The sequence below is a fragment of the Fukomys damarensis genome, unplaced genomic scaffold (genome assembly GCF_012274545.1).
Source record: "Fukomys damarensis isolate Sample0158 unplaced genomic scaffold, DMR_v1.0_HiC HiC_scaffold_15, whole genome shotgun sequence".
NCBI classification, from domain to species: Eukaryota; Metazoa; Chordata; class Mammalia; order Rodentia; family Bathyergidae; genus Fukomys; species Fukomys damarensis.
The window spans coordinates 44,333,319-44,354,339 of NW_022900927.1; the positions used below are offsets into that span (position 1 = coordinate 44,333,319).

At 35.8% G+C, this 21,021-nt stretch overlaps 1 protein-coding gene across 2 annotated transcripts in view; it reads left to right on the forward strand.

The window, feature by feature from the left end:
• Positions 1-21,021, forward strand: part of Acss3 (acyl-CoA synthetase short chain family member 3) — a 145,378-nt gene that overhangs the window by 94,770 nt on the left and 29,587 nt on the right. For both annotated transcript variants that reach the window (XM_019210574.2, XM_019210575.2), the window contains 2 exons: positions 7,380-7,483; positions 20,784-20,879. In XM_019210574.2, coding sequence (XP_019066119.1) covers positions 7,380-7,483; positions 20,784-20,879 — 200 coding nt within the window. The remainder of the gene's footprint in view (positions 1-7,379; positions 7,484-20,783; positions 20,880-21,021) is intronic.

Here is a 21,021-nt window from a genome sequence, read left to right on the forward strand (position 1 = left end):
TATAGGGCCAAGCTGATGTATCTCCCCCACCCCCCAGAAACCCAGAGCCTTGAATTACTGGAGCATGACAGCCCTCAACACATCTCCAAGGCAGCAACATCTTCCCCGAAGATTGAAGGTCTTGTGTGATCAGAGTAGTTGCACCTTTAGTACCACATCTGAAGCAGCCCACACTTTCTCAGGGCTCCAATCTTCCAACATTCTGGAACATTTCTACCTCCCAACACCACACCCAATCTAATACCTTCCTCTGAGGGAGTCAGAGGCTCTGTTGACCTGTGTAGCTATGTTTTCTAGAGGCAAGTCAATATAGTGTCTCCCATCACAGGGAATCCGAGTGCTGACTGAGCCAGAGCATCCTACTCTCCAGCCTGAATAACCACCAAGTCCCAACTGCCGGAACCTGGATTATCCTCCTCAAGTCTGGGCTGCTGAGACACCTGCCTTTTTGAAGAGTGGAGTCACTACTGAACTGTTTTCTAATCCCCAGGACCAATATCACAGTGACATCTTACCATTTCTTAGTATTTTCCACTGTTGTGCCTAACCTCAAAGAACTTGGGCTACTGCTGGGTGCCATGTCTGGGTTCCGGAATCAACAGTGCATAATACTTCATCTCCTGAAGTCTGCGTTGCCTTAGTACCTGGAGGATCCTAAGTCCTAAAGTAGAGCTGTATCCTGCTTCCTAGAATTCAAGCCAAGGAAATAGCTCATCTTTCCTGGAGCCATGTCAGAGCTGTGTTCTACATCTCAGGAATCACAACTACATCCCAGCTCTCCAGACATGAACTAATGAGGGTTTAAGGGTAACACATGCTATACCAAATTGAGAGACTGAAAGAGTAAATGAGGACCAAATGTTTAAGAGATATCGTGAAATAGGAAGAAAATGTTCAAAGGGGAAGGTGAACTAGAAGAGGGGGCTGGGTCAAAGGACAGAGGGGAAAGAAAAAATGTCAATATCACAGTGACATCTTACCATTTCTTAGTATTTTCCACTGTTGTGCCTAACCTCAAAGAACTTGGGCTACTGCTGGGTGCCATGTCTGGGTTCCAGAATCAACAGTGCATAATACTTCATCTCCTGAAGTCTGAGTTGCCTTAGTACCTGGAGGATCCTAAGTCCTAAAGTAGAGCTGTATCCTGCTTCCTAGAATTCAAGCCAATGAAATAGCTCATCTTTCCTGGAGCCATGTCAGAGCTGTGTTCTACATCTCAGGGATCACAACTACATCCCAGCTCTCCAGACATGAACTAATGAGGGCTTAAGGGTAACACATGCTATACCAAATTGAGAGACTGAAAGAATAAATGAGGACCAAATGTTTAAGAGATATCGTGAAATGGGAAGAAAATGTTCAAAGGGGAAGGTGAACTAGGAGAGGGGTCTGGGTCAAAGGACAGAGGGGAAAGAAAAAATTTATACTGACATAATCTATTTTTATTTAATATTGATTGACACAAGCGAAAAATAACCTTTACTTGTCTGGTAGTGTAGCTTGTAGTTTTGGCAGTAGCTTGAAAAAAGATTATTTAATTTTATTCCACTCCTACTTTCAATACCTGAAAATTCTCCTCCAGATTTTTTAGGTCGTATCCATTTAGATATGGCTCACTTTCTAGTTTGGACTAAAATGAGTCTGATGACATCCATTTTCTGTTTTCTTTTTGCTTAATTCTTAGTTCGCTTTGCATCTTCAATTATGTTCAATTTTACATAATATTGGGGAAATGTATATACTTTATATGCTTATTAATTTTCTCCTCTACTCTCTTTTATTCTACTCCAGATAAAGGATATTGCCTTTTGTCTACTTTTTAAATACTAAACATCTGGAAGTAGATTTGCCTTTCCATGTGCCACCATAATCTAAATATTACTTGCACACTGAATCAATAGTAATCTAGGAAATCACTCTCCCATGCAACTGAGCTTTGCAGTATATTATGCATCAGCTATATTTCATGAATTGAATCCTGAAATACAGTTAATATTACTAAGAAAGTAATAGTCTAAATTATCTCAATTTTAAATAAAGTTTAAAGAGTCTTATGTGGCTACCACACTGTACAGTACAGATTTAGAATCTATGTAATTAGTTTAGATGAATATATCCCCAGAAAGCCTGAATTAGTGTATAAAATGATTAATTTTAATTTTTTTAAAATGTATTTTTAAAACAAAATACATTTGGAATTGTTCAAAATGGGGCCATTTGTTTTTGTCTTTTACTCCTATTGTAATAAATGGAAGGTCATGAATGAGAAATTTAGCAGCTGAAAATATTATTATTAAATTTTTACAACTACTAAAATTCCTTTAAGAAATAAGATGACAACTCATGCCTAAAATAACTTTAAATTATACATATATTTATACTAAGAATTTTTTATTTTAATGATCATCGTGATTACAAAAATAGCAAATCACATAGCTCAGTTTATTTACTATGAAAATTTGGAAGTCAAATATTATTTGACTCAGTATTTATTAGAGAATTTTAAATTGTTTTCATCTGTCATGTCTTATTCCTAAATCTTATGTTTATAATATGCTTATGTTTCTTAATGCTATGCACTTGGCAGGCTATAATGGATAAAACTTATAATAGCTTTCTGCAATTTGAAGAATTTTAACAGGGACACACTATTTCTGGCTTATATAAGCAAAGAAAACAGTTGTATAACTTTGGTATTTCTAAATCACTAATGATCCTACAATTTTTCATTTTATTTTAATAAACATAAAAATATTTTAATGAATTCTGATTTGGAGAGATGCCTGATATCAATTTTACTATAAATTACAGGATATTGGACCTCTCTATTCTGCTTACCAAGGCCAACATGAGGATTAATATCATAGTGAAACTAAAATAACTACAATCTAGGGAAAAAGCAATAGAAATGTACAGTAAACCCACAGTAATAAATGATGCTTTAAAAATATAATGCTGAAATTTGCCCTCAAATAAAAACTCACTGCAAATAAGTGTTTTACTGTTATATTTAACTAAATTGAGTTCCCTTGCTGGAGAAAAAAGGCTAATTACTAAAACTACCAAAAAATACTAGTAAGGTCAAAGAATTGGCTATCCCTTGGCTAGCCAACTAATTTTGTGCTGTGCTAACATTGCTTAGTTGACAAGATTTTACGTCATGTCTTCAGTAGTAAGTATTTTCAAATTCTGGATTTTAAAATTTCACATGTAAATCAAACACATCTCAACATCTCAAGAGGTCATCTCAACCCTCTTGACCTCTTTGTAGTAGTTGGTGACTGGATAGTTGAGGGAAAACTTTTTCTTTTAGTTTTTCTTTGTCTACACTGTTAGAATTAGCCAAACAAAGTTTTATAAATTTCAATGAAAATTATCTAAATGCAAAATGCCTTCACAATTTTCTCTAATCTCAGGAACCTGTATGGAGAAGAAATGATTTAAAATATATTCACTCTAGGTTCATCAATAAACAGTCTTTATATTTTTTATTTTGTCTCATTTTCAAATGGCATTTAAAGTCATAGGTATATAAAGCATATTTTAAACTTTAAGTCTTTGTTGTATTTTAACCTAATTTTAATAATTTAATGCAGAAATATTTGTTTCACCCACTGTAGCAATTCTATCAGATAAGGTCTTATTGATAATCCAAATTTTAACCTTGTTACAAATATTTGTATTTGATTTCTTTCATCTCAGATTGCAAACATGTAAGTAAATTGTCTAAAAATTATCTGGCTTACTTTTTTATGGTTTCTGTCCTTTATTAATCTCATTGTCTTGGTTACTTTTCTTGTTGTTGAGACAAAACACCTGACACCCAAAGTTAAAGGAGGAAAGATTGATTTAGCTCAGTTTGTAGAGTTTTCAGTTCTTAGTTGGCTGGCTTCAAGGCAGGGTAGTTTATGGTAGGCAGAAGGCAACAAAGCAGCAAAGTAATGAAGAAGCAGCACAGACCTCACCAGCCTTTTCTGTTCCTTATATTTTTATCCAGGCAACCTCTCTTTAGGGCACGTAGTACTCATACCAAGCACAGACCTTCCCATTATCCACTCCTAGAACTATGCCAAACCAATCACTGGGCTAATTTAGTAATCACACACCCTGATCCCAGCATCACATACACTAGATATAGCCATCTCTGGAAAGCCCCATCTATGACTCCATGAGGCTTTGGAAAGGACATCTAGATACAAGCTATAGCACTTGCTCTGTCTCCTGTCCTCTTCTCAAAGATTTAAATATTAACCTGGAAGACTTGAATATTTGAATATCAAAATTATTCAAAGGATTTTTTTAACCGAGGTTCTTTTCTTCTCTGAAATTTGAAGTTATATTACTCTATCCTTGGAATATTTAAATTTTACCTTTGGTATTTTCCATGTCAAAGAATGGCTCTTAAATTATTTGGGAATTGTTTTTGGCAAATACATCATTAGGTAACTTCTCAAACATTATTTTTGACAGTACATTGTGTCATTATCTGAAGTTTTATATTATGCCTAATTATTAAATCCCACTGAACTCTAAAAGTTACAATGCTATTGTGATGATAAAGTGTACTTATAGAAATATTGCATAACAAATTGTCTTAGCTGCATCAGATGACAGTTGCACACCCACGTGTTTGTGCACACACAGTCAATTCAAAAGAAATTATTGACGTATTGACCTGAAGAGGAATTGTGTGTAGAGTATTAAATTAATTTTTTTCTTCATCCAGATCAGTGTAACATTCTGTTGCTCTTTCAGAAATTCAGTCTTCTTTTTTACTGTCTCATAAGATAGCCAGTAACCACATGTGGCTACTTAGCTTGTGAAGTGTACTAAGTGCAAATTGAGACTTAGTACAAAAAAACCAAACAAAGGAAAACATCTTACTAGTAATTGGTATGTTTAATATATAAATAGTAATATTTATGGTATGTTTGCTTTATCCAACCTACCACTAAAGCAAATTTGTGATTTCTTTCTTACTTCTCTTAATGCTTAAATTTTCAAACAATGTATAATTTTGCATTTGAGATTCACATTATATCTCAACTGGACCTTAGCGGTCGAGGTGCTCCAACAGTATCGTTCACAAAATCCAGATACTGTGGCGATATATTCCTGGTACATATTTATAGTAGCAGATGGTGATACTTGCTTAAATACACGTGGAACACTAATAGCATGTTCAGTGTTTTATACAATTTACATAGATAGGCTTTTCTATAGATGAAAATTGCTATAGAAGTAATTTCAAGTGGTAACACATCAATCATAGACATCATTTATCAGTGATTCATTTATACTTACGAGTTAATTTGTTTTCAATAGTGTGAAATAAAGAATTTTCTCATGCCACCTTCACTTTTCACCTCCTACTGAACCCAAATTGTAGCTTTGGGGCCATGATTACCTATGAAAATTAGGGACAGTGTCAAAGTAAATTCGGTGACACGATTTGTTAATTTTGTTGGTGAAGTTCAAACTATTTTTTAGCAACATCTTCTCCCCTCCTCCAGGCATCCCTTCAGGGACATTAATCAAAAGGTGCTGGCTCTGCTCCTCCTGACTATGACTTTAAAGATAGCTCTTCTATTAAGAAAATCCTTTCCCCCCAGTATCTGTCCTTGTTAGTCTTTCAGCCATTGTAGACATTTATCATCGCTCAGAGCAGGTGCATCTTCACGTTCCCTAAGATAACCCCCTCTCACAAATATGTCCTGTTTTTATGACTCTGCCTTCATTTTCACCAAACTTTTTCTTTCTTCTATGACTTCTAGCGCTTGTTCTACTGTTTCTTCTGGTATTTCCTTTCCACACTGGTTCCGCTCATCTCATCTCCCCATCGCCCTTGCCTAGGCTCCCCAGCCAGCCTTTTCAGCACTGAGTTGTCAATGCCTTCTTTTCTCTACCACACCTGAGCAGCGCTATCCTGTGTAATGTTCCAGGGGACCGACTGAATCCACAAAAACCGACTTGCTGCTCTAAAGCTCTCTCACTTTTATGTTATACGGAATGTTTTCTAAAATAACAGTCACAGAATGTTTTTCTCCTCACATCACTGCTCCCTTGTCAATTTCCAAACTCTTCAAACCTAACACTCCCTGTTTTAGAAGAATGAGTCGAACTAGAGTAAGAAGGACCAACTTTCCACTTCTGTACTTTATCATTGTAACTAGACAATTTTAAATACCTGAATATCCCCATATCTTGATTGTTATTTGGTTTATAAAGGCTAAGGAGCTCATAGTTTAGTGTGGAAAATGGATAAGAAACAATTATTGAATGTGATTATTGAATGTGTCTATAGCAGAAAAGAACTGAATATATTTGGAGCATAGAGGTAGAAATATTTTCTTCCCATCAAATTGACTGGTACATTTAAAACAAACAATACAGTTATATTTATCAGTGGGGTCTTGTATCTTTACATATGTCTTGGTTCTTATTTTTTCCCACCCCGCTGCCCTCCCTTCATTTTAATCTCCATGAATCTCCTCAAAATGATATCATATATTAAGAGAATAGCAAAGCCTCTTCAGTGGCAGATCACATGATGTTCAAGATGACAAGGCAGATTTTTGTTTGTAGAATGTTCTTTATTTTGATGATAATAAATGAACTATTTATATACACACTGTTTTTTTGAAAGGTAGGCCATAAGACATTGAAAATGGGAGAAAAATAGCAGTTCATTTGTTGACTACTAATAAGATCAACCTAATTTTATTTTTTCATTTCATTCTTCCTATTCTGTCACATGGTTCTGCCAAACATGCTCATTTTCCCTCATTCCTCAGCAACCTTGCATTCACAGAACTTTCTGACCTGGAAGGCTGCATTAAAATTTACTTTATCGTGAGCTAGTTTTCCTATATATGTCTTCAGAATAAGAGAACTATCCTCTTGAGATTAACTTTACCAAATAACCCAAGAGGATTAACTGCAACAGATTTATAAGCATATTTGTTGCCTTAACAACTCTTGTAGGTGTGTGTTTTTGTTCGTATCCTTCAGGAGAATATAGCCCTCAAACTTGGAGTTCAAATTAGCCAGGGTAATGACAAGGAGGAAAGATTTTTCATGTTTGATCATTAGAGCAATATGACAGATGCATTACAAGGATGAACTCGATTGCTTTTCTCAAAACTGAGAAGCTGTCGCTGTGAATTCTGCTTTTGAAGCATGTCACTTCATTGTGATATACATCTGCTTACATTTGGGCCCAAGCAAGTGATATATCTCACCATTCTACACTGCTATAATGATAATATGTCATTTACATAAGAAACAATTACATTCAATAGTATTTTAAAGTTGTAGATGAAATTGTTAAGATACACTTTGAATGAATACTTTGAGTTCACTCTCTCTCTTATATTCAGGTTCAAAACATTATTTGTGGCTGGAGAACGATGTGATGTAGAGACCCTGGAATGGTCCAAAAAGGTCTTCAGAGTACCTGTCCTAGACCATTGGTGGCAAACTGGTGAGCATTTTCCATACATGTGCAGAAATATTATCGAATGTTCACAAATTCCACAAGGATTAGAGAGAATCCAAGCTATTTTTATGAGGTACCAACTCAAGGTTCAAGTGGTTCTGGTTTCAGTAGAAAGTAAAAGTTCTTTATCACATTGCTTTTGAAAAGTAGTGGGCTTGCATTAGAATCTCTGTAACCCTTTTCCGTTTTAAACACTCCAGTTTCTTCTATACAGCTTACAAGGCAGAGGAATTTATTTTTGTACAAAGCAATTATAATAATATATGCAATTTACTTATTTACTGGTTTTGTTTATTCTCAGTTTTCCTCAGACTAGTGATCCTTGGAAAACAAAATTTTATATGTAAGTAGACAGCATATAAATTTTGGAAAAAGGAAATAAGGAAAGAAGCAGCAACCTTCTTTCTGTTTCTTTTGAGGGATGGCTTTGCCTGTATGTGAGAGTGGATAGATGGGTTGAAATCTGTTTTCCTCCTTACTGATTATAGGGATGCTTTTTTCCCTCTGACTCAGTGAAAGTAGTTATGGGAGTGCTATAGCTTTCATATGTTCATAGTTAAAATTCACTTCCATTTAGTTCTATGAATTACACCAGCCCCTTTATATTCAAGTATCAATACTCTCATTTTCTGATTACTGTGAGTAAAAGCAAATTTGTATTAAAAATTAATTAAGCTTCTTTGCAAAAAGTAGCTCTAATTGTAAAATGTTTGTAGTCTTTAAGGTCAAGACAATAACTAGAACAAGTTCAATGACTTTTTTAAGGGACAACTTAGTGAAGGGTTTGTATACCCAGAATTTGTGGGTTTTTTTTTTTTCTGCCCATTGTCTGAACATCTTCTGCGTAGTTTCTATCTGGAGTTTAAAAGGGAAGTGTTTTAATTGTCCTTATATCCAGTGAATGATGTCGTAATTTACTTGGCTTTAATGGAGGAATAAAATTCATCATAGAATTTAACCCATCTAAGGAGGGATTTAAATGAGAAAAATTATAATTCATCTAATGGATTGAGAAATTGGTGATGATTTATGGTATTGATTTTGCTTCAACTGCCTTTCCCCATCTGAAGTTATTATGTCTCAGAGTAGCGTATTTCTCTTCCTATTGATTGAACTGCTGTGTTTTAAATTGCAGCTGTAGTTTAGAAGTAATTGTAGTCTATATAGTGCCTAAATCTTTTTTTGAGGAGGGATTTGAAAATCCTGGATTTTATTAAAATGGACCTGCAAACTTCAATTATGTCAGTTCTTCTATCTAAACCATTTTTTCCAAAGGGCACATATTCACTAATGCCATATTATTAAAGTGCATCAAGGCTACTTTCTATGACAATCCTTACTCTTGTAGGGTGGGTAATGTATATACTTTCTAGGTGGAGAAAACTGGGACAGTGATTTTCACCACAAAAATTGGTTAGCTGACTGAATTCACTTCTTATCCTTAAGTATATCTGGAGAAAATCCCTTAACCTACAATGTTTTTTTTTTTGTTTTTTGTTTTTTAAATGATACATAGGGCCAGAGGATTAGCTCAGTGACACTGGGCCTGCCTTGTGAGCACAAGGTCCTGAGTTTCAACCCCCAGTACCTTTAAAAAAAAAACCCCCAAACCAATACTATCATTTATGAGAATTAAACTATAAAACAATAATTTCATAGCAACTATCCTAACCAGAGATATTTATGTGAAATGATATAGGCACAAGTACTGTACTGTGTCATTCCTCATAGGTAAACTGATTACAAAACACTTAACTGGGATGTGAAAATTTGATAGGTAGTGTATGAGACCAATTCAGGTTTGTTTTTTCCTGAATCATTCTTTTCCTTCAATACTCTTGGCTTCTCAGAGATTCTGTTTCTGTCTATATGGATATACTTACTGTAGAAGGATTTGAATTTGGTAGTTTACAGTTACAAGTTAGTCTACTATAGGGAATTTTCTTCATCCCTCTTATTATGTTATTATTATCCTTCTTACTACCTTCATTTTTAAAAAGTTTTTGATTATACTTTTTTCCTTTTATTGAGTTTATTTGTACATTTTAGGTATATAGTGCAGTTACATGCATTACTGGGATCTTGCACCTTTACATGACAGGTGGTCTTGGTTCTCATTTTTCCCCTTGTCCCTGCCCTCCCTTCACCCCTCCTCCCTCCCCATCTACAAACACTTTATTTCCATTATTTTCATTTTCTCATTTTTCCCTTATTAGCTTTCCCCTACCCTTCCCACTTTCCCTACACCTTTAGCCTTTTTATTCCCATTTCGCAATATCAGTTTTTCATTTTCTCATTTTTCCCTTATTAGCTTTCCCCTACCCTTCCCACTTTCCCTACACCTTTAGGCTTTTTATTCCCATTTCACAATATCAGTTGTCTCATTAGGATCTTATATACTATTACAGTTTATTCACACCAGAGAAACTATTCGGTATTTACACGTGTGACTTATTTATTTCACTTAGGAGTATATCCTCAATATGTATCTATTTTCCTATGAATGAGTCTAATTTCTCATTCTTTATGGCTGACTAGTATTCCATTTTATAGAAAAACCACATCTTGTCACTTAGGAGTATATCCTCAATATGTATCTATTTTCCTATGAATGAGTCTAATTTCTCATTCTTTATGGCTGACTAGTATTCCATTTTATAAAAAAAACACATCTTGATTATCCAGTCTCCAACTGATGGGCAAATGGGCTGTTTCTAAGTTTTACCTATTACAAACTGTGCCGCTATAAACATGGGTGTGTATATATCACTCTGGTATTATTCTTTTAGTTCTTTTGGAAAGATACCCAGAAGAGGGATGGTTGGGTCAAATGGAACCTCTAGTCCCAGCTCTTTCATTTTAATTTTACCACTATATGATGTATATGACTTTCTTCCAATCTCAACATAGCTTGTACCCCATGCAAAATCTTTCGAAATTTATTGCAATCACCCGACCAGGGAGAAGGAAGCAGTAGGAAAGAGTATTCTTGATGCCTTTTCCTTTAAGGCTCCATCTCTGATTGTTTGCAAATCTATTCTCTGTGTATTGGGTGCCAAAAGCCACTAGTCAATGTTACTCTGGCTGCAGCTATGGGAGCAAAATATTTGGAGCTACAATCAAATGCTACCTTCAAAGTTTTAAAGTTTTAAAATTTGTAATTTCCTGTCTCTGACTTTTGCTCTGTGATTTCTGACTCAATCAAATGTGGGCTATTGTAATAGAATGTCTTTAAATACTTCCTCTTTATATTCACAGCCAACGCACTCACCTAGTGGCAGGGAGCACAGAGGATCTCAGAGGGTGGGTGGACTAGATCGACCATACCATGAGCTACGTTGTGCAACAGTTACCCTAAATTATTTTCAAACACTACAGTACAAAAAGTTTTTCAGTAGTATGAATGAATTGCTACTGTCTGATGCTTTTCTGTTTTTCTCAATGTAGTGGCCAGAAATAAATCCATCTTTTTTAGTCATAGAAAAGACATTTTTGATAACTCAGTCTAAGAAGTTGTGATTGGAGAAAAAGAATTGAATAGAAATAGTGTCATTTCAGTAACATGAGGCTAGAAATACTATGACAGTGTCCATCTGTTGAGAGAGAAAAATAACAGAATCTTGAAGTCATCACTATTACCAGATAACAATATTATTCTAATTTAGAGCAGTCCACATTAAAAGTTTAAAGTGGGTGATTTTACTATTAATTTGAGAAACAGAAGTCTAGAGGCGAGCTATGTGAATTTGGTTTGTGACAAGAATAATCTTTTGTCAAAAGTAAGGCATGTTTAATAAGACTTTCTCTTTTTGAAAGTGAAAAACTGTTTACAAATTGTTGGTCCACCTGAAAATGAATTCTCAAACCAAATTACAGTCACTGAATTGGGTATTTTCTTCTCAAGTATGAAATGTTGAAAGAACATCAAATTGTTTTTTATTAAATATCATTACATGAATCAGCATAGATATGTGTAATTGCTTAATAGAATCACTATTTGACCCCATTATGACATTAGGGAAACTGTTTTGACAAGGGATCAACAACTGGGAAATCAATTAATGCAGTTGGTTTGGTCTTTAAAACATCATCTATTCTAATTCTCCTGCCCTTGGCAAGATCTTATTTAATCAACCCCAGAAAGCTGAAAGTATGTCATATTTTTATAGATCTCCACAAGAAGAAGAGTTCTAAACTGTTCTTGTAGGAATCTTACTGTCTGGAAAGTTAATTCCATTATATCATGCAAACCCCTGCACTGGAACACCCTGGCACTGCAAAATAGTTTCCCAAATCCTCTCTTTGTTTTGTTGTCACTTTTAGTTTGGAAAACAGCAAGTGTCTATGCTCTTTGGAAAAACAATGTGAGAAATCAAAAGCGATTTTGAAACCTAATAGGAAAGTGCTTAAATCCTAGTTCAACCATGTACTCTATATAAATATGTACAAGCATCTCAATAGCATCTCTCTTTGTTTTGTTGTCACTTTTAGTTTGGAAAACAGCAAGTGTCTATGCTCTTTGGAAAAGCAATGTGAGAAATCAAAAGCAATTTTGAAACCTAATAGGAAAGTGCTTAAATCCTAGTTCAACCATGTACTCTGTATAAATATGTACAAGCATCTCAATAGCACTCTCAGTCTTTAGTCAACACTCAGTATTATTTTCCTTCTCCTATCCTTTCTATAAATGTCCTTCCAAGAATGTACAGGCCATCTTTAACATCCTGGTTAGTAGATACTGAAAACCATAAAGAGTTTAATTTCCTAAAATCAGATAGCTCATCACCATCAAGAACGAGCACGCTCACTGTTCTGTGTTACCAAATGCCTTCTCTTCATATGTTTTAGGCCATGCCTTCATTAATTCAGTGTTTCTAATCTCACTGAGCTGCCGGTTATTTGGGGGCTTTTTCATTGAGTCATCTTCAACATAGTGGTAAAGAAGTGAGATCAGGCCAGTATCTCATATCTTGAATTAATGATCTGCCTCTAATACAAAAAAGTTAAGTTGCTTTGCATTATGTATTTTAAACTACAGTTGTATTATTTCTTGAACACAAAGATTCAATTGATTTTATTTCACTAGTGTATAGCTCACTGTTTCAGCTTTCTTTTTTCTACCACCATTCAAGTTATTTATTGATCACTACATAGATTTGGAGGTGGAGAGAGTTTCTTTATAAATTGCCTCGCTGCTGGTCATGATGCTATGAATAATATGACAGCACTACCAGGCTGCTGAACTGATTTTGGTCCAATATTTTAGCTTCCAACTTGGGTAACCAACTTTTCAATCCACATTGCCTAAAGGTAATATTTTTAGAACCACCATAGGGGCAGAATAGCAGATTGTGAGATGCAGCGGGAGCTCTTATTTACAGAGCTGGACCACTTGCTGCCATGTTCTTTCTCTTAGGCCTTGTTCACGTCTCTTCTTTATGTGTTGTTGTTAATGTGAACCAAGACCTTAACCTGGAATTACCCTACTTGCTTTTCTCTAATATACCAGCAATCATTAAAACCCTATCTTGAATAGAACTGAAAATTGTCCTATGCTCTACTCTCCTTCACCTATACCAGACTGCCAGTATCTAATTGAAGTATTGCTCTGGATTATTAGTTATAGAGAGAATAATTCTGAGCAAATGGCCCCTGCAAACCTTTTTGAATCTCCTATTGTTCTTGAACTGATATCTAATTTCTTTTTTTTTTCTCATTGAGTTTATCAGTACTTTTTTAGGTATACAGTACAGTTACATTCATCATTGGGATCTTGTACCTTTACATGACAGGTCTTGGTTCTCATTTTTTTCCCCTTACCTCTGCCCTCCCTTCACCCCCTCGTCCCTTCCCCATTTTCAAAAAGTACATGACAGGTCTTGGTTCTCATTTTTTCCCCTTACCTCTGCCCTCCCTTCACTCCCTCGTCCCTTCCCCATTTGCAAAAACTTTATTTCCATTTTCTCATATCTAATTTCTTAACATGGCGTAGAAGGCACCACCTCTGCTCATCTCTTTTACTTTGTCTTTTTTTTTTTTCATCTTCTTTAGTCCACCTGCAATGCCCTAGCTTTGCTCTGCTGAATAATTTTCAGTCCCTTGGTGGTGTCATTTCTGAACATTTATATATGCTGCTGTTCCTATTTGGCATTTCCTTCTACCTCAGTGCTCTTTTCTATCACAAAGAAATGTCTCTCGGTGAGTAGAATGTTTTCAACAAACACTTGTTGAGGAGCTGACCTTTGAATATTGTTTCAGATATACAAAAAATTTGTAATAGAATTATAACAGTAGGATGCAGTCTTTCCTTTCTTGAAATTCTCCATTTCTCCTTCTCTATAGCTTATTTTGGATAGCATTCGGTGATTTGCTACTTATTTTTTAAAAGCCCTGATCTTACTAATGGGAGCTTATACCTAAAATCATGTCAGAAGTTTGTATTTACAAACATTTGCTGCACTCAAAATGTCAGGGGCTGAACTGTTTGTTCCTAATGACACAAAAGAGGCTTAAACATATAGGAAAAAAAATCCTGATTTCAGCTGTATGATATAAGAATGTCTTCAGGTAACTGCATACTCAATTCTACTTGAGAGTTGCAAGAAATATTTTAAAAGATTTTACAATATTTTAATGGCAGATATTCCAAGTGTCTATTACTGTGTAAAAATTTGAAAATTACACCCTAATCCAGTAGCATAATACAAGAAGTCCCTGTACTGATAATTAGAACAACTCACACAGCACTCAGTGGTGAGTGGACAGGTCTGGATGGTCCTAAACAGCTGTATTCTCATGCCTGGGGATGACTGGAATATTGGGCTTACCTAGGATTGTTGACTGGAATGCCTGCACATAGTTTCTGTAGCTTGATGGGCCCAGATTGGTGGATTATCCATTGTACACCGATACATAGAGCCCACCTCCTGATGGGAGAAGAATAGAAGAATTGTGGCCATCTTTACCACTATCAGTAGTTTTCAAAGTTGTAAATGTAGGTTTTTTTGTATTCTTCATAATTTACTGTTTATTAATCCTTCCCAAATAAATTCTATTGATATTCTAATGTGTATCTCAGCAAGATGAATATTATTGTTCAGTTTATATTACTTATCAATCATATTGTACATTTTTTTTTACAATTTTCTACTAAACAATGTTTTGTGAGAATTATTTCCTACCAATAGACATTCTTCTGCGGTGTTCAAAATAGTCTTGCACTATAACTTTAGGTTTTTTTTTTTTGGTACCGGGGATTGAACTTCAGAATAAGTGTGGCAACACTGGGCTAAACCCCCAGCTCCTATTTTATGTTAATAAATAATTCCTATTTTTGGAAAATCATATAGATTCTAACATAAATAGCACTGTTAAAAACATTCTTGTCATTGTACACTCGTACAAATATTTCCTTGTATATGTTCTTGGAAGTGGAATAATTGAGTTAAAACATATGTGCATTTAAAATGTTTTTGTAAGAATTGATAAACTGCCATTCAAATATGAAACAACTTATATACACATGAACATATATCTTAAAAAATGATCCATCTTTGGTTTGTGCGGACCATCTATCCATACCCTCTGTCTCTCACTTGCCACCTAACTGGATCCTTGTTCCTCTGCCAGCCTTGTGAATTCCTCTGTGACTTGATTCCTGATGTTCAGGACTCTATGAGCCAATTACTCTAATACAGCTTCGGTCTGCCTCTGCATTTCCTCTCATTCTTCCATCTGGAATCCGAAATGGAACAAACCTGCCTATAAAAGCTGAATGGTGTGCAAATGTTTAAATAAAATATATGCCTATTGTTATAACTACTTACATTTTTATTCAGAAATGCTTATTAGTAGCTTACAACATGACTCACGGCCTTATGACAACTTTGAATTAGTTGTAAATGATCTGTTTCCTCACGCCCTCTCTGAATTCGTTTCTGTTAGTACTTCATGTTTCCTCTTTCAATCATTGGTTTGTCCAATTGTTCTCAAACACTTTAGGAATAAACCTACCTCAGAAACTGTACTTATGATTTACTCCTCTGAGATTCTTTTCCCTTAGATCTGTACATGTCACATACACTCTTCTTCTCTTCAAATCTTACCATCTCAGTTCCTCTTTAACCAATATAAATCTGCACACACACACACACACACACACACGCACATACACACAGCAGTTCATGATTTACTCCTCTGAGATTCTTTTCCCTTAGATCTGTACATGTCACATACACTCTTCTTCTCTTCAAATCTTACCATCTCAGTTCCTCTTTAACCAATATAAATCTGCACACACACACACACACACACACACGCACATACACACACAGCAGTTCAGTTCCTGTGAGAGTTTTCTTTTTCCCTTACCATGTATCATTATTCCGTATAACTTATATTTCATCGTATGTATTGTAGGTTGTGTCCCAACTGGAATATTAGAAGCTTCCTGAGGGTAGGGATTTGGGCCTCTTCAGTTTATTGCTGTGTCCCCCAGCATAGCAACAGTGCATAGCACATAACAGCTGCTCCAAGAATATTTCCTAATAAGTGATTTCTACCATTGCTACTACCATTTATGGGACTTGTCACATAGGTTTCTCTTCCTCTACCGTGACAAAGTCTGGGTGATTTCTCCACTCACCCTCTGTTTTCTATAGGAACCTCAGAAGTGATCTACTTGTCTAGTCCATCCATGTTCTTCTTTTTTTTAAAAAAAGTACATGTACTAGGAAAAATTGTAAATTTTCTTCGGTATGTCTCAGTATTTTTCATGCATAAAAGAATATTCCTTTTTTTTTCCTATTGCTTAGTAGTCGGATTAAACACAATGCTATAAATAAAAAGTGCCTAACACTCTACATAGCATAATTTGTATTTGAAAAAAAGTCTCTTAATTCTGTTCTTTTTTTCCCCCTTCAGAATAGCAGTTTGAAGAAAAATTCATTTGTTTGGTTTTTTTGCTTATTTATTGACTCGTTTTGGCATGAGGGATGAACTTGGGCCCTTTTGCTTAGTGAGGTAGGCTGCGGAACCACTGAGCCAAACCCCTGGCCCAAGAAAAATTCACTTGGGTAATGTTACAGTTTATATCTAGACACCCACCCAAAGCCTCATGCACTCATAGGTGGGGCAGTGATAGGATCGTGGGGTGTGGTACAGGTCCCTGGATTAGTCCACTAATGAGTTTATAGCAAATGTGGTGGTGGGAGGTGAACTCTGGTTGGAGGAAGTGGGTCACTAAGGCATGGCCTGGAAGGGTGCATCTCCCTTCCTCTCCCTGGCTGTGTTGTGAAAATCTACTTCTCTGCCATGCCCCTTTGCCATGCTGCCCTGCCTTGCAGCCAGTCAATGATGGCCTGAGACTTCTACTAATTGTAAGCCAAAATAAGCGTTTCCCCATTTAAATTGGAGGTGTGGGATATTTTGTCCCAGTGAGGAGAAAAGTAACTAAGACAGATAATATCTCACTGTAATACGCAATAGAAGTACGATAAAGCTTGGCTTTGAAGGGAAGTTTCTCTATTAGCTTCTCATGTGATATTAGATAACTATGCCAATCTGCCATTCCTTATACCCTTCAATATCTTGCCATTGTTTTGTTTTCCGGTTGTCACTGATCTAAAGAAATTGTACTGGTGATTTGCTGAGCATTTTGTGTTTCTAAGGTTAGATATGTTTGTAATAAATATGTTTTTCAATAAAGCTGCAAAGAGAATGTTTTGGTTTGTTTAATGTAGCTATTTCCCAATCACCACATGACATCTGGATTTCTTGTCTCCCTAGATAACTACTAGTCAGTTAATTATAGCCTGGGTAGTGAGAAGCAGATGTCTTTAGAACATATCTGAATAGGGGCTTTGGAAATCCTTTGGATTCCATTTAAGGACTGCAGCATGTCTGGGGGTTTCTCGAGCTAAGATCCTATTCTGCTTTTAGGGGAGCTTGAGAGAGAGGGCGTAGGACATGTGCATACAAGTATGCACACGGATCAGACTGTGGCTTATTCAGAGGAACAAAAAGAGAAAACTAAAATATCCATCATGGTGTTTTCTCATTCTACTTTTGTCCTCATTATGACTTTATTTTGGTTGGGTTCCTAGGAACTGCAGTTTTGTCTGATTTTATCCTCTGCACATCACTAGCAATAGTCCCTTTTGTATTGTCCTAAATGACTATCAAAATAATGTTAACAAGATACTTTGATTACTAATCTTCCAAACATAAACTTATTTAATCTATTTTAAGTAACATGAATGGATTATCCTACTTAGTTCACTTAATATCTAGAGCCCAATTAATTATATAGAAAACTACAATTTCAAAATTGCCCCCCACTTTCAGTACTGGGGATTTAACAGCAGTCTTTGCCATGGGCTACATTCACAGCCTTTCTTTATTTTTATTTTGACTCAGTGTCTTGTTAAATTGCCCAGGCTGGCCTCCAACTTGTGATTCTCCTACCTCAGCTTCCCAGAATAGTAGGATTACAGGTGTCTACCACTATGCCTAGCTCATAGCTGTCTTATACTCATAAGCTAAGAAAAGAGGTGAAAGTTAAAAGATTATGAATAAGCAAACACTATATAAAGAAGTTTAAGCATCCCTGGAGGTGTGTATGTCAACTTACCTAAACAGTGACTATTGACAGTGCTTTGGTAATCCTTTCTTGCATCTTTATCTGAGACTATGTTCTGTTCACTTCTTCTCCCCACACTCCTCTTCCCTCAATGGGATCAGAAGAACAGAGGGTTGACATCATTTTCAGGAACCTAAACCGAGATGGGATGAACTATGGTGTGGTTTGAGGTTATTTTGAAGCATCCTTTGTTTGCTTTTCTTTTAGGTGTCAGGTTTCAGAGCCAGTAGTGGGCACTAGATTTCATGGTGATTCATTTGTAGATTCTCAAACCAAAATAAACAAGAAATGAAGACATGGAGTTAGGAACTGTACAGAATTCAAACTCCCAATGATTGGAGATCCCCTCTTGATAAACTGACTTGACAAGAAATAATTTCAAAATAAATTAACCTTAGCAGCTACCTCCCACCAGTGTTGAAAGGGCAACATGTCTAATGAGCCATTTCCTCTCCTACTATATTTTGGAAGCTTCTGTTCCTGTGCATCTCATGTACTTTCCTTTAAGTGGCTCTTTGCACAAACTTGCTTCTTGTTATCACTTCTACTGCTGTCTTCCACATTAGTTTTAAAGGAGAGCTGAGGTGAATAAGAAACATTGCAAAAAGACGGAAAAGTGCTGTTAAGCCTTCCAACCACCTGGATATCTCTCTATATTTTGACTGTACTGTGAGGAAAACGGAAGGGAGCACTCCACGATTATGGAATACCATTTCGTAAAACAGCGCCCCCATTTTTGTCAGGATATAAAATTATGTTTTCAACTTTGTTAAAAAAATGAGAGTCTCTGGTTCTGGTTACTTGGTGATGAGTGACCAGCAGTGACCATGTGTTTAGCATCTTAATTAGTAGAATGTGATTTATGTTTTAAAGTTCAGGAATCCATCTTCTGGTATGGATGTCAGATGAGCCACCATTCATAAAATGTGAATAAGGGCCAGGCATTTAGCTCAGTAGTTCGGTGGCCTGCCTTGAAAGCTCAAGGACCAGAGTTCAATCCCCGGTACCAAAAAAAAAAAAAGAGAGAGAGAATAATAAACTAAATTACTCTGGAATGTAAAGAACAGTAATAAATTCTTCCCATCCTTCTAAAGTGATATACATGTATGATAAACAGTGTTAGAGGTCACGGTAGAAGGAATACATTTTGCATACTTAGAAAGATGGATGTTATTTTTTTTAATTTATTTTTTGGATTACATTGGATATGGTTGGTTTGGAAGTTAGTCCCTTGGGCATGTTTGTGTATTTTGTGCATATATTTTAAGCACATAATTTTCAAACTTTTCACTATCATTATCCTCTTATTATGGCCCTCTGCACATATGCACCTCTAAAAGATTGTTTACCTCAAATTTGTATTTATGAATGCCTAACATATTCTTCCCTAAAAATAATCACTTTCAGAATTTATGGTTATCCGGTAACACTTTTGCTACTCTCTGATATTAAGGAATAGCATAAGCATTTCCTTTCTATGTTTTAGAGCTTCAAAACTTCCAGGCCTGAGAGAATGGGAACCACTTGACAAATTCAGCTTGAGATACAGGATCTCTAGGCAAGTGTAGTTCTTAGAAAATCAGAGCATAATTTTATTCATATATATATTTTTAAGTCTTTGGGCTATTTTTCCAGAGAACAAGAACTATTTACCACACAGCTGTAATTTACAAAGATAAACATCATGGCTATTGGAAGTCAATCAATCCTTCAACTGCCTAGAAAAGGGTATGCTGAGGGCTAATAAAAGAAAGACAATAGAGACTTGTGTAATTATGGGAGAAGGGGGGAAGGGCTGGAGGTCTGTGCCTCAGAATGGGCAAAGACAAAGACACTCAGAGCTCGCCACTATTTATTGGGTTCATAGGGAGTATCAGACGTCTCAGGGCAGTGATAATCCTAAATTCATAGTCGGAGGCAGTATCTATCAGATGTCTCACTAATCCTATGATGATGACGATCTTATGTGATGAGGAGCTCAGGTCATTGAGAAGCTTATGTGGATTAGGGTGGTAATATGCGCAAAATGTTTTTACAACAGTAGGTGGGATGAGTTAGCTGATGAAAGGGATTTGCCCTTCCCAGGTGAAGCCTTTCTCTTTTTGTATTACTGCTGGGTTCTTAAAGAATCAGGGTGCCTTTAGCTGATGTAATCTTGCCCTTTAGTGTTACAGCATCAAGGGACCATTGGGACCTCAGACAGCCCTAATCATTATTTAGTTGTGAAATGATTTTTCCCCCAAATTATGTAGAATGTCTCTTGACCTGTGACTAAGTGTGTCAAGGAAAACTGTATCTTGTAGTGATCTTTCAGCTTTTAACATGTGTTGATAAACATGTATGGTCACAAAAATTCTCCATTCTTTATGTCTCCCGATTTACCACTGGGAACATTAGAACAGCCTTTCTTTAGGAAAGAAGTTATTCCTTTAGTAAATAAATTATTCTAAGTGTGTATTCTTGAGATTTATAGCTGTCGATATATTGTCAATTACTAGATTTTTAAACTTTTAAATAATACATCTGCGCTATTCTGAATGCAATTATGAGGAAATTATAAGACAAACTAGGATGGGTGCATGCACTGAGCAAACATTATAATTCCACATGGAAACATTAAGTGATAAATCCTTAATATTTCTCCAGAGACCGGATCACCAATTACAGCCTCATGTGTTGGACTAGGTAACTCTAAAACGCCTCCTCCAGGGCAAGCAGGAAAATGTGTTCCAGGATACAATGGTAAGAAAAAAGCCTGGTTATTTGAAACATGTAATGTCAATAAATTTGTTATTTTCTATGCATGCTGTATACTATTTTGCATAAAACAAACTAGGTGCTTTAAAATGTGAATGAATGCCTTGTAGTTAAAATAAATGCATTA